Source organism: Prinia subflava (assembly GCF_021018805.1).
Source record: "Prinia subflava isolate CZ2003 ecotype Zambia chromosome W unlocalized genomic scaffold, Cam_Psub_1.2 scaffold_39_NEW, whole genome shotgun sequence".
In the NCBI taxonomy this organism is placed as follows: domain Eukaryota; kingdom Metazoa; phylum Chordata; class Aves; order Passeriformes; family Cisticolidae; genus Prinia; species Prinia subflava.
Genome location: NW_026960613.1, coordinates 291,956 through 307,021, shown reverse-complemented (window position 1 = coordinate 307,021; position 15,066 = coordinate 291,956). Strand labels below are relative to the sequence as shown.

Sequence of the window (15,066 nt, the reverse complement as noted above, 5' to 3'; positions counted from 1 at the left end):
TGAACCATGCTTTAAGACTGTCCTGAAGGGACAGACAGTATCTAAGACCATAGCCTACCAAGCCCAGTATAATTGCCAAAATGATGACGTGAAGGGGTACTGTACATATAGTGACACTCGATTTAGAATGTGTCAATTGGAGGGGAAAATAGTTTGCCACAACCCAAGAGTGATGCCTGAGAACGAACAGCCAGGTTTGCCACCTAAGCAGGGAAGAAATTCAACCTATGTGAGATACAAACGGGATGTTGAAGGAATACCTACTGTCCCTATTTGTAACCAGTGTAACCGTACAGTGTGGATTGGAGGCAGAAAAGAATCCACATTTGTAGCATACTTTCAAATAAATAAGTTATGTTATGAAAAAGATCAGTTAGGAATGTGTGCAAAGAACGGTAAAACTTATTGGGTGGGGAAGAATCTTTAATATGATAAGCTTTTGCTCAAAAATGAACCGGTAATGCTGGATCTCCTAAGGGATGATGATGAGAGAATATGCTTAAAATTTGAAGAAACCTTTTGTTTTTCGAAAAATGAGGAAGGAATGGACCCAGAGAGTAAAATAAAACAGGTGGCTCAAGAGCTGAAGAGGCAGGAGTCAAAGGCCAGAAAGAAAACAATAGAACAAGAAAGGCTAAAAACACTGAGTAAACAGTATGAACAGCTAGAGAAACAGTACAGCGATTGGGGACTACCTGCCTCAAACAAAAATTTATTCATAGATTTAATGCAAGAAATTGCGACCGAATTGGGGCTATCTAATTGTTGGATCTGTGGAGGACTGAAGTCCGCTGAGAAATGGCTTTGGAAGGGTGAGAGTTTAATTCCAGAGCAGCTTCTCAAATGGGATAATACAAAGATATCAAAAACAATGCCACGACCTGAGGGATGGATTTTGGATCAGAGAATAATTTGAACTCTTTGCATTAGCAGGGAGGGGGGAGAATTTACCAAAGTAGTGGGGTATACTCCCTGCATATCCACTTTGGCTGTAAATTCTAAAAACAAAACCAAGGTCTGGCACCCTGAACCTCCCATGGGATATTGGAGCCGAGAAAAAGAGACAAATTGTGAGTGGATTGACTAAGTCAGGTTGTGTTGGCACAAAGGCTCTGGAGCTAACCCTTACCGATCCTTGGAGAATTTGAGGGGTTACTGGGAGGAGCCAGGGACCGTCAATATTGAATGGAAAGCCCCTGGCGGAATATACTGGATATGTGGGAAGAAAGCTTACGGTGAGTTGCCACGTAGGTGGAAAGGCTCCTGTACCTTAGGAATGATTCGGCCCTCCTTCTTCACACTACCTAGGTCTGAGAGTAGTCTATTAGGAGCACCGCTGCACGAAGCCCTGAACAGGGAGAAAAGGGAGTTAAAAAGGGAACTCCCAAAAGCAGGGGGGAACCAAAAATGGGGGGATGAGGATTGGCCCCCGGAAACCATAATAGAGTACTATGGCCCTGCAACCTGGGCCCAGGATGGAAGCTGGGGATACCAGACCCCAATCTATCTGCTGAACAGACTCATAAGATTACAGGCAGTGGTGGAAATCATATCAAATCTCACCTCTGATGCCCTCAAATTATTGGCTAAACAGCATTCTCAGATGCGGGCTTTTGTATATCAAAATCGAATCTCATTAGACTATCTCTTGGCTGAGGAAGGAGGAGTCTGTGGAAAATTTAACAAATCCAAATGTCGTGTAGAGGTTGATGACTATGGAGAAACTATAAAGGATCTAGCAGCAGAGATTAAGAAAGTAGCACATGTTCCAGTTCTAAAGTGGAATTCCATACTTCAGGCCTCATGGTGGGACCAACTGTTTGGAGAGGGGGCATGGTGGAAGAAGACAGGCTTCTTTATATTATGGCTCTGCAGAGACTGAATTTGTGAACAGGGGAGCTCCAGTGCAATAGAGGCCAAAGCTAAGTTCACCCAGTGCCAATCCCGGGCTCGACAATGATATTTGCTTGTGGCTTTTTGAAATTCTATATTGTAAATTATTACTAAAATTCTTTATTAATTTAATTGGCTGAGCATTTGTAGCACTAGCAAGCAGAAAAATATTACGAACTTCCAGTGGTGGGAGGAGAACACACACTCATCCCTAAGACATGCTAGCATTACAAAAACCTAATCCTATACTGGATAAATAATAGAAGGAATTGAAAGCTCTACTACTGGCAGTAAAGGAAAAAGCAAAGATGGTGTAAATCTTATACAAACTGAGCTGGTGCCACATGGTGATTGTGTCAGTGGAAGTGTGAGTTTGGCAAGTAAATGGAAAAGAGAAGTTTAACAGAAAGAAGTTTAAATGGCTGTTTTTGCAGGCTCAATCCCAATGAACCCATATAGGACTGGTAAATACTCATGCAAAACCCCAGAAGTTACAAGCCTATCATAACAGTAAAGTAAATTAGCTTAAAAAAATCAGAAAGATAAAAATTGATCTACAACACAAGTATCAATTTGATGAATGATTATATTGTAAATTAGGGTGCACTGGAAACTATTTTTCTAACACAAAGCAGAAATTGACAGTTGACCAGGAAGATGTGTAAAGACATTCTCACACAGTGTCCATAGTGCCAACTGAGGCTTGAGTAAAGCCATCCAAACCTGGCACCACCTTTGCATATCAAAAAATAACAAAACACTTTGGTCAACTTGGCGCATAGGTTATATTGAACCTCTAAACCATACAACAGTTACAATTAATTGCCACTAAAAGCAGACATACTCATGCAAAGCCTTCTGTTTCAGAACTCAGTGTCTGATTTTCCAGTTGGTCTGTACTAAAACTCTATACAGTGACACTCTTGCCTCTGTACAAGCTTAAATTTGCTGTGAAACAAAACAATGAAGCCTAGCAAACCACTCCGACACTGCCCCCGTCTGACAGTAGTGAATATAGCCCTGAGTTTGCAACTAGAGGCCAGAGATGGAATCACTACCATAACTCTGTGAGAAACATATCTATCATTGCTTAAGTTTTGTTGTTTTGGTTTCTCTAATTGTTGTGGTGTGTTTTATGATGTGAGAGTTCATTCTTCTATCCCATTCACATTCATGTTTTTTCCCTGCCCCCCCCCCCCTTCCCAGGTTTGGGTCAGTCCTCCTTTCCCCCTCCTCCCAGACCCCCAGAACTTTCTACATCCCCTCCCTAGAGATATGTCCATCAATGAAAGGGGTTTTACCCCCTCAGGGAAATTCCAGACGAAGGCGTCGAGGGATAGGAGAAAAACAAAGGAAGTCTGGCCCCCCCAGAAGAACACTGGCCCACCTGAATATCCTTCTACCTAAGTTGACTCCTCCCCTGCCCCCTCGTTGGTGGGTTCCTTACCCCTTGCTCTCACTCCTGCCCTGAATAAAGAGACAGCCGACCTCATGGTCCAGGTCTGTGGGGGCTGTTTGACTGGTTCAAAGCCCATGCTGGGGCTCAAATAAATTCTGGACTAAGAAAAACCCCTCCACAGTCCATCTTCTTCGTCTAGTCCAGTTTCTCAGGCAAGTAAACATCAGGAGAAAGCGGTCTCCTTTTCCCGGCTTCCTCAAGGGTCTGCTTCTACAGCCACCATTCTTGGTCTGGGACAAATCGGAACTTGAACTAACATATGGTCTGGGTGTTGCTGCTCTCAGCCACTGAGCAAAGAGAGGTATCTCTGTGGGTAACTGCAGCAGCTGTCTCTCTGTGGTATCGGCTGGGAACTCAGCAGCCTGAAGGAGTCCTGTTCCGTTTTGTGGACCAGCAACTCTGCATCTAATAACCTTGAATGTTTAAGTATACCCTCACTAGACAAAAGCTAGGTGTGTATCTGGATGTGGAACAAGAAGGCATTCAAGCAGCAGTGATAAGTACTATTCACTACCTTCAAAGCTGTGAAAACTACTGAAATTCCTGGACTCCTGTAAGTGAATAAAGCCAGCTCTGGACACAAAGAAGTCATACTGTACTGCACAGCAACTAATGAATCTGCTGTAACCAAAAATGTCAGTTGTGGTATTGTTTGCAATTTTATGCTTACAGGTCAATGTTTGCAATAATGCAGCATGGCTAATCAGCCATCCCAACAAAAACTAACAGCGCTGGTTTTTCCTGAACACACATACAGCAAATGTTACCAGACCCTTGGAAGGGAAAGTCACACATAAAGCTAATGCAAGCTATGACACTGATAAAAAATTGCAATGATTGCTAGTTTGTTCTCAGTCATCTATACATTTCATGCAAGTATTCAAATGGTGAGAACTCCACACCAAACATATTCTCTAAAGGTCTTACTCCAGCTAAGGTGATACCACTCCTGGAAGGAGAGATAACCCAAATCTCCATAAATCAACAGTCTGATGATACAGTCAGTGCCTTGAAACAAAAATTTAGCAGCTTCTCAAAGGTAATTGAACAAAATCAAATAGCTTTGGATTTGCTTTTGGCTTCCACAGCTACCAACAGCAATTGCTGTGTGTATGTAGATCAGACTCTGAAAATACAAGTTAAAAGGAATACTGGAATCTTCCAGGAAATGCGAAAATCAAGGAGAAAATATATTTAATGGGATAACCTCATAAATTCCAAATTTAAATGTATCCATAAAAATGATTTGCATAATTATGGTATGTGGTGGTGTGGAATTAAGTTCATAATAAGTTTGTTAGGTTTGTGCAGGTTGATTGTACAATGGTATGTTCCTTGTACCCCATTTTTCCCCTGTTAGTATTATCCTGCAATTCCCCAAGTCATGTAGCTATTCAGTTATTTGTCAATCTTTTCTCATATTCTGTGTAAACCCCTCCCTGTTGTCCCTGATTGGTTTTGGTTATGTCACCCCATGTTCGTACCACCTCTTTAGTTGAAACCCATTGGTTGTAACCTCCTTACCACGCCCCATTTCACTGCTGTATAAAACGGCAGGTCAGAAGAGCCTCGGGAGCAGTCCGAGCATCTGGCAGGTGGTAAGGAGGTCCCGTGGGACCCCCAAATAAATCTGTTGTTTTTACCGGACTGGCTCCTCCCTTCTTCTTCTCCGTCATTGTCAGCATTCTTCACCGCCTCACGCAGCCTCTCAGGACAAGAACTCATAGGGATCAGCAGGCTTGCGTGACTTGCCTGGCTGTACCCTTTAGCCTGCTGCGGTGTCTGAGCTAGCCGGGGCAGGCAGAGAGACTGAGTTCTCTTAAAGGCACCGTGACAGCATGGTATTCTAACATTAATGTTTGGTACATGAATCCTGTTCCAAATATTCAAAACTGAATCTAAGAAATGTGTAAATCTGACAATAACAATTTTGCTGAAAAATCTCGGAAGAGTGGACAACTATTCCACTTAAACTTGTTTACATAGCATTAAAACCCTCATTTAGTACTACTGAAGTACCAAATGATTTGATAGTTTTAGTTGTTTTGACTATTTTTTGTAGTTCTCTATAAATATTGCTTTAGAATGCTTATGTCTTCACTCTGATTGTCAGTGTGTAGAAAAAATTTCACCCTAAATGTGACTTGAATTTGCATATGATTATGGAATCAGTTTTGTTTACCTCTTCCTATCTCTTCAGGACAAAACATAAAATTCCTAATTGGAATAATATCCTAAGTAAGTAAAAATAATTGAGTTTCATTACATCTTTGATTCCCCTGAGACAGACTATTATATAATTGTCTTGGGTTATGTAACCAAAAAAAAAACTGTAGAAAGCAGTTGGGAGACGGGTTCTTTTTTCTTTATCTCTTGTAACTCCAGGGGGGAGGAGGGTGGATGCCTTCTGATAATAGACCAGCTGTTAAAACCAGGTGGGGCAGTGTTTCTTCTCTCTTTCATCAACTTTGTCCACCCTCTGGGGGATATCTTCTGTTAATGGGCCATCAAGGCTCACCAATGACATGACACATTGCATCATCCCATTGTGAGATGCACCACCATGTGGGGAGGACCCAACCATTCCCTACCCAGATAAAAATGGGGACACAGGGACCCCAGACATCCTCTTTTCCACATGGATTCTCAGAGGAAGACTGGACTCATCTCACCACCACTGAACCTGTCTACAGGATTCATCTCTACTTCAACAGAACCATATCTGTCAGTCCAGGAGGACTTATTTGGACTGCTTCCAACACCCTGGCCAACAGGGTGTCAGGTCATATTCCTGACTCCATCAGGGTTTTCTAAGACTTTTGTTTGTTTGCTTGTTTGTTTGTTTTTTGTATTAGTGCATTTGTATTTTTTAATATTCCTAGTAAAGAACTGTTACTCCTATTCCCATATTTTTGCCTGAAAGATCCTAATTGCAAAATTGTAATAATTTGGAGGGAGGGGGTTTTACATTCTCCATTCCAAGGGAAACTCCAGTTTTCCCTGACAGATACCTGTCCTTCCAAACCAGGACAATAATACATATATATTGGTTTAGATTATTATAGAATTGTCAAACACTTGATATATTAAGCAAGAATATGCAAAATACTGAACTTCACTGAAGAAGACACTGGGCTAAGAAGTGTGAATGGAAGTGAAAAGTCACTGACCATCTATTGAACTCCTCCAATCACTACGACCAAGAAGATACCTCCACGATTTCTTTGTTCCTGATTTGCATCTCATCCTCCTATGATCTTAAGGAGTGGGGAACAACCTATCTTACATAGACTGATAACAATCCAAGTAAAATTACTTCCTGGATTGTCCTCAACTACCATGAACACTCTGAATTTAATGCCATGTCTTACAATCTTTTGGTTTATCACTAATCTTTTTTTTTAGTATATGTTACATCATCTAATACATAAATACATAAGCTGAAATGACAGCAGATGTTTCTTATCAATGTCAATAATATATACAACATCTTTTGAAGAAATAGTACAGCTTAGGAAAACTATGTGTATCAAAACACTCAACGATGGTGCACACATATATGAAAGTGGATGCTTTTATAGCATGGAAGCAAGCAATACCTGCACTATCCCTCCATGAGGTAAAGTCAGTGCCTTCAGTCACAGGAGTGGAATGTGGCATGAAGTCCCTCCTCTGCCACAAAAAAGCTTATCTGCTCTGTCCGTTAGCTGGTGCATAGCTCTGGACATTGTCTCCCCTCACATGAATTGGTGAGATAACCCAGGCTGGACAGATGTCCTGCAGTGAGTTATCTCTGGTGCCAGGGGGATAAGATTCCCAGCTAATAATAAACATCCCTTGCCTTGAGAGCAAGATGTAGAGATAAACCAGGAATCCTTGACTGAAAGACACTGCTTTTACAACTATAAAAGCTACACAAATTTTCAGAGGTAGAAGTCTCCTACACACTCCTTGGAAACATGTAGGACTTCTTCCCAAAGCTTGGACGCATCTTTGTGGTTACTTTTCTGGAAACTGAGAGGAAAGGATCCTATGTGTGCCCCATCAGAAACTGGATGGTAAAATACATTGAATCCTAATCTAAACTATTTCTTCACTAGCTGTAATAATAGGTACCTCACTCGTGCACTGTATTGTTTATCTACTAGTAGTGGGTTTTTTTGTTTATCTTGTGTAGTAAGTAATCTGTTAAAGTCTTATGTCTGTTAAATTTGTGTCTATTAAATAAATTGCTCATTTTGTAATAGACCTAATCGGCCATGATTAAGAACCCGTGAGCAAGAGCGATCTGGGGTGCAGGCTGCCCCAAACAGGGCTACTGCCAGAAATCTGAGTCAAAGGCAGGACTTGTTTAAGCTCTTATCTCCATTTGTAACAGCAATCACCTCCCAGACGCCTACACAACTGATACTTGATAGAGGTAATTCTACAGTACCCATCTTGTGATACACCACCTTTCAACCTTTGACTGTATAAAATACACTGCAGGTGTTGAAACATCAACCTCACCTAGATTATTATGTAACTTACAACCCATCAAAATAACACCTTTCCCTATAACTCCATGTCAAGTGATGATTTGAGAGAATCACAGGGTGGAAGCTCCATCTTGCCTTCTGACACCCTGTGCCTTAACCAATATTGGTATCTTAGACAGTCTGTCAACACTCTGCCCCTCACTTACATTGGCACAACTCTTTTCTACATTTTAAAGTTTTTTGAATGATTGGCTGTTTCTGCCAGATGACCCAGACACTAAATGTCCTGGCAGTCCACCAGAGCCATGGCATTGCTTATGATCCTGTGTTCACTGTTGGTGATTGGGTGAGTTGCTGTATGGGGGAATTGTTGTCTTTCTTACTTCCTCAATAAAGTTTTGTTTTATAATGTATTGTCAGACTCCATTACTGTTTGGACCACAACATCAAATATATGTCTTACAAAACAAAATAAAAGCATTCCAATACCTGCCAAGTTAAAAAAAAAAACAAAAATAAATGAGAAGATATATTCACTATATATGCAACTGAAATTTTTTTCTTTGTAACAGCTGTACTTTTTAAGATGTCTGATGATATAATGACTGTAATGACATTTCTTTCTTTTATGGGAAAAGTATAAATTTAAAAACTTTCAGAAATCCTAGTCTTTCTTGAAAAAATTAATATTGAAAAAGTTGAGAATACAATCAGAACTGCCCCGGGACATCTGTTTTGCCTTGGTATGTCAACCTTTGTCTTAAATAATTAAATCAACATATATATACAGTCAAGAAGAACATTAAAATGTTTTCTTTTTTTCACCAAAATTTTGTAAATTAGTACTAAAAACTTGCATAAAACAGTGCTGGTGAGTAACTCATGTGGAATTGCATTTTATGGAAATGGTTTCCTCTAGCTCAGCCCTGGAAAGTGTATGGTTTATCTCAAGTCTGTAACCTCCCTGCAGTATCATGTATCTGTAACTCTATTGGCTAAAGAATCTTACTGCGCCCAATTTGAACCTCTGTGTTAAGGGTGCAAACGGACAAGGCTCCCTCTCTTTTGCCCTGGCGGTCTCCGGAGACTGCTCTCTCCCCATCCCTCTCCCCTTCTCCCTCTCCCCCCTTCCCTTCCCCCTCTCCCTCAGTGACCATGCTGCCTTCCCGGGGTAAGACTCCAAATAAACCCTCATCTCATCAGCACCTCAGCAGCCGTCTGGAGTCTCTTTACCTGCCAGCATGCAAACACCCAAGACCCTAGAGCCTGGGGGACTCCTGGGGAACTTTCCCTGGGGGACCCCCCTTGAATCTAAATCACAACAAACTCATGTAAATTTGATGAATAATGGGAATAGTCTTTATGAAAGAAAAAGTCCAAATATTATTTTTCCTCCCTAATTTTTAAAACTGTATACAAAACACTGGGTACTCCTGCACTTTTCCTACTTAGTTCATGTATCACAACCCATGAGTTTTTTACTTCTGTTATTCTTTGAAATAGCAACATGAGTAAGAGATATAAGCCAATAAAAATCCTATACTTTATGTCAATGGATTAAAGTTTACTACTTTAGGGTCTGTCCTAGCAAAGAACCTATGAATTTTGTTTTAATTCCCATTGTATTTTTATGACTCTGCTGCACAACATTAACCATGAAAATAGCTACAATAAGAACATTTCTCTACAGTCAGCTATTCCACCTTTAACACAAAATAGATCGGTTCCACTGATCTTCCATTGAAGAGATCAGTTTGTGTCATATTATTTGAGGATTAGCATCTTAATCCATTTAGAACTTCTCATCTCATTCCATGCAGTTGCATACAACTGCTGGTAGACATTTGGAAAAAAACCAGGACCAGACAAACCAGCCTACTTTGAAAATGCCTTAAAAGGACTAGCAACCTTCTGTTTTGCTGTTTAGCATAAAGTATTCAATCTATCATTACACTTTACTGGTCCAAAAGATTTATTATCCAAATAAACATGTAAAAACACATACACCAAAGCTCTCTACAAACTTGTGGTTTAATAAATTTGCAAATAAAATTGAAAATTAATTTTAGGGAAAGTATTTTTTCTTAAAAACTGGTGATTTATGCTAATGTTTGCTTACCTCATTGTCGGACTCCACAAGCACTTGATCATATTCACTAAGAGCTACTAGGAACATGATAGATGTGACATTTTCAAAGCAATGTATCCATTTTCGTCTTTCCGATCTTTGGCCTCCTACATCCACCATTCTACAAAATTAACAATGATCTCATCAACTCTACAAATACCTTTGCAGTTAAACATACAAATACATGAAACATTGAATTCAAGAATTTAGTTGAAAACAATTTGGTTCTTCTTAAAACTGTTACCATTCATATTAAAGACTAATGGAATGTGTTGTAAATAAATAAGTTATATTTGCTTTTCAGTTTGATGCGCTTTCTGAATTTAAATTATTATGGGTCTCAAAGCCTTCAAATTTCTGTTATTCAAAACACTTATGATTCTGAGTCACGATTCTAGAATGTATGCTCTGTAAATTCAGCAGAAATGCATCCACAGAATTAAGTTGGTGGCCTGCTGTTCTCCCAATAAATTCCCAGTCAAAATTCCAAACTTGTCAAGGATGTCTAAGAGTATAAATAGAATATAATCTGTATTTACTGAAGTTGTTAATAGCCAAAATAAAAATTCAAATTTGCTGGCAGACGGTACTCCAAATTTATTATGGATCTCAATATAACTAGACACTTGAGTGTCTAACTTGCAACTGCGTAGTCATTCTTTAGCAATTGTATTTGCCCTCAGAATGAGCTGTGGGGAAAATTATTTGTAGGAATGGCATTAAATTTGCAAAATATCACTTCTCTATAAAAATCAAGTACAGAAGTGGTACCTTTCAATTTCATAATTATTCATAATAGAACATTTGTACTAATTTTATTGAAAATTTGCTTCCAGATTTTCTATCAATAATAGCTACCTTCAGAAAAAGACAAATCTGTCTCTCATCCTCTTGACACTTTTGACAACAGCTGCTAATCATATATGGACAAAACCATGAAAATAAAGTTAACACCAAGCTCAAATTTATAAAACATTGAATAATTTGTACATTTAACCAATATCCTATACATGGTATTACTAATGTAAAAGGAAACAAAATAAACAAAGCAAATTGGTGTTAAACTTTTTTCTACCTGAAAATGACGCTTTGTAAGTCAAATGGATATTCAATGATCCCTGTTGTTGGGACTCGAACTCTAAGCACATCTTGCTGAGTTGGCAGATAGGCAGAATCTGCTATGCGGTCCAAGTCGTTAAGGTAACTATAGATGGAAAGAAACAACAGGAATGAAAGACAGTGAGATCATAATCCCACTGAGGAAAAGAGAAAGGTAGTCGTAGGAAAAGAAATGAGGTGTGGGATAGGAAGATGTACAAGAGAAAAAAACCCACAATAATGACATAAAAGAGGAAAGGAAATTAAAAGGAGTGCTCCATTGTCTCTCTCCTTTTGATTACAATTATTATCATTATCAATGTTATTATATTTTACTTTGTTTCAATTATTAAACTGTTCTTCTCTGAACCCATGGGTTTTACTTTTTTCCCCCGATTCTCCTTCCTATCCCACTGGGAGAGGGGGAAAGCAGGGGAGTGAGTGAGCTGCTGCGTCATACTTAGTTGCTGGCAGTAGATATAACTTTCGATTATTTTATCAACTTAGAGAGAAGTAAACATGTTTCTGAAAATCAGTCTGAAAGCTTTGCCTGCATGAGCAATACAAAATTTCATTCAAAAGACTCTAAGATCAATAAAATCTCCTTATATTTCTCTTTAAAGCTCATGTTCCCTCTGATCCAAAATAATACAATTATTTTTTAAAAAAATCATCAGTGAGTAAGAGTGTGTATCATAAGGATAGTCATCAGGGTATTTCTGCTGTAGTGCACGCATTGCTTTGTACCACATCTGAATATTTTGGAATATAGCAGAAATTAATTTTTCTCTTTAGTCACGTACAATCTTCCCAAAATGCCAGTAGAACAAATCAACAGACATGCTCAATAACATTAAAATTACTTTTGTATTAACTGTATAAGAGTATACTTTTATTTTTCTAGAACTGCAAACACATTTTCCATTAGGAGGAATGGGGTAATGGAGTAATTTTTTAAAGTAACTTTTTGGGTTGACAGACTATTTCAAAATGCTGAGCAGGAATATGGAAAGTATAAAAGAATAAAAGTAAATATTTACATAAAAATGAAAAGATTGGAGTACTATTATAACCTAAATGCACACTACCAGCAAACACGATTTCCAAATATTATCATAGGTGTTACAGCAATACAGAACATTTAGAATTTTATTTTTTTAGAAAAGTATGGAATAGTTCCAGTTGGAAGAGACCTACAATGATCATGTAGTCCAACTGCCTGACAACTTCACTGCTGGCCAAAACTGAAAGCATATTATTAAGGGCATTGTCCCAATGCCTCTTAAATACTGACAGGCATGGGACATCAGCCACCTCTCTAGGAAGCCTCTTCCAGTGTTTGACCACCCTCTCAGTAAATAAATGTTTCCTTATCTGAATCTCCCTCGATGCAGCTTTGAACCATTCCTACACATCCTGTCAGTGGATTCCAGGGAGAAGAGCTCAGCACCGCCCTCTCCATGTCTCCTCCCCAGGAAGCTGCAGTCATGAGGTCGCCCGTCAGCCTCCTTTTCTCTGAACTAGACAAATCCAGAGTCCTCAGCTGCTCCTCACAGGACATGCCTTCCAGCCCTGTAACCAGCTTGGTGATCCTTCTCTGGCCACATTCAAAGACCTTCACATTCTTTTTAAACTGTGGGCCCCAGAACTGCACACAGCACTCAAATTGATGCCCTGCCTTTGATAACCCTTTGATAAAGGGTTTATGATAGTTTTGGTTTATCATATTTTATAAGTCTTTATTATTGCTGTGAATTATATTCAAGGCTTCTTCATATTGTTATGAACGAATTCTCAGTGAGTGTGGATGCTCCAAAGTCTGCCCCTGTGTAGCTGCCGTGGCCCGAGATGTGGCGGGGTTATGTCTCCAGAACTCCTGAGACTGCTGCCGCCACCCCCAGCCCTGACAGATCCTGCCCTGGGGAGATGCCTTGGCGGCCGCCCGGTGCCACTGCAGATACTGGTGTCTCGACCCCCTCTCCCCGAGAAGCAGCAGCCCCGCCGGCCGGCTGGGAGCTGTGGCTGATGTCGCAGCCCCTGCCCCCCAGGGAAGCGGCAGCCCCGCCGACCGGCTGGGAGTGGGGGAGTGCCGAGCGTGGTTCTGTGGAGCTCTGGAGGGGGCAATGGGAGGCGCCGGTGCCCTGGCGCCTCAGAGACAGGGCACCCCCCGTCCCTGGCAGGGCTGGGCAGCCATCCTGCCAGTCCTGCATTCCTGCATTAACATGTTAAAAGCAAGGTGATTGTCCTAGCTGTGCCTGCTGTAATCGGAGCTTACCTAGTTCCCCCCTCCATGCTGCCTACTTGAGGAGGGCATATGCAAATAAGATGAACACACAGCATGCTGGGAGAGAGTTCTTTGGGACTGAAAGGCATCCCAAAATGGAAGACTGGACAAGGTGAAAAGATTTAGGTGGTGCCCTGGCCGAGGAAGGAGTGGAAGCACCCCCCTGGCCTGGTTCGAAGACTCGCCATAATCTATTAAGAGTCTGAATGGAATGGGAGCAGGCCAACTCAAGTGACTTAGATAAAAAGCAAGAAACTCTCGAGGCTTTTTCATGAGGGTATAGAGCTGACATCTGCTGCTTTGCACTTCAGTGATAGATCTCCACTGCTCTGCCTTCTGAAGGTTAACCAGAGAGAGCTTCTAGCTGTTCCCATGGGAAGAAGAACTTGGGAACATGGGAACAAAACCTACTGTTTGCAGTGGAGTGATGAACTGGGACAGCACCTGCTCCTTTGGATTGCCACAGCAGCATGAAAAACTCCTATCGGACCCTACCATCCAGCAGATGACTTTAATAAAGAGCTGAATATTAATAAAGGCATATGCCCTGTTCTTTTCAGTATCAAAAGAGTTGGATCAATGAGTGGAGTGGATCAACTCTTGCTCTGTTTGTCGTTGTGAGGAAATGGCATATACATTGTGAGGAAATGACATACATGACTCCCAAAAATCAAATCTACACTATTGCAGGACAAATCAGGAGTCAACAAAACTAAAGAATTCCCAGAACATGTAAAAGAACTCACAGGAATGTTTGAATATGTATAAGCCCCATGAATATGCATGTAATCATTGTAATGAAAAAGTATATAAGAAAATTGTTTTAAGCTAACACTGTGCTTTTGGCAGTTTGCCAGGCACCCCAGTGCTAGGTACTGTCCCTTTTATCCCTTATTAAGCTTTTAAAAGTTTTAAAGAGTGAGCCTTGTTTCTCACACTGACATATACAGTACTAACATGAGAAAACGTGCTGTCTTGGTTTAAGACAATTTAAAGGGGAACACTCTAAAATGAGTTATTTCCCTTTGTTTTAAGCAATCCCTTTCCAGCAATAAGGAGAAGCAAAATACAAATAGATATAAGTGAAAAAATAACAGTTTATTAACAAGCAAAACTGCAACAGGCAAAAAACCCCAGTAAATAACCGCTAGATATAAAATTGCTAAATCTTACAAACTCCCAGAGAACAAAGAGACACCCAAAATGGTGGTGGTAACATCAGTGTGACACCTTCATAGTAACTGCAAAAGAATTAGCTAAGAAAGATATGTTATATGAATCAGTTTCAATTTTAGCACATGCAGATGCTGTAGTCCTCCCTCTTGAGGAAGGGGCTATTAAACTAGCTCAATCTTTTCCTTTATTTAGTATCAGCTTATTAGTCTGCAGGGCTTGAGAGCCTTGGCAGAGTCAAAGTAGCAGCAGGCAGGGCAGCTGTGGAGCTCTGCTGACATATTGGAGGGTGGCTGCGCTTTACCAGGCACACGCTGCTGTGTGTGTAGGGTAGGAACTCAGACCTGCCTTTGTTGGCATTGCCTTGACTGGCACTGCTAAGTTCATTGGTTTGCTTCTTTACTGCCCATATGCATGGAGCTGCTGATGTCTCACTGGGCTCACTGAGAGGATGGCCCGCACGGTATAGGGCAGCGCGGGCTACCCTGGTGTGGAGTCCCCCGTGACACTGTTGGGGCTTCTCTTAAGATTAACAGAATTTGGGGATCACAGG

At 40.6% G+C, this 15,066-nt stretch overlaps 1 protein-coding gene across 1 annotated transcript in view; it reads right to left on the bottom strand.

The window, feature by feature from the left end:
- LOC134565197 (guanine nucleotide-binding protein G(q) subunit alpha) overlaps nucleotides 1-15,066 on the bottom strand; it is a 275,102-nt gene that overhangs the window by 99,177 nt on the left and 160,859 nt on the right. Inside the window, exons 4-5 of the mRNA XM_063424683.1 lie at nucleotides 11,034-11,162; nucleotides 9,950-10,079 (exon numbers count right to left, since the gene is read on the bottom strand). Of these exons, the coding sequence (XP_063280753.1) occupies nucleotides 9,950-10,079; nucleotides 11,034-11,162 (259 nt within the window). The remainder of the gene's footprint in view (nucleotides 1-9,949; nucleotides 10,080-11,033; nucleotides 11,163-15,066) is intronic.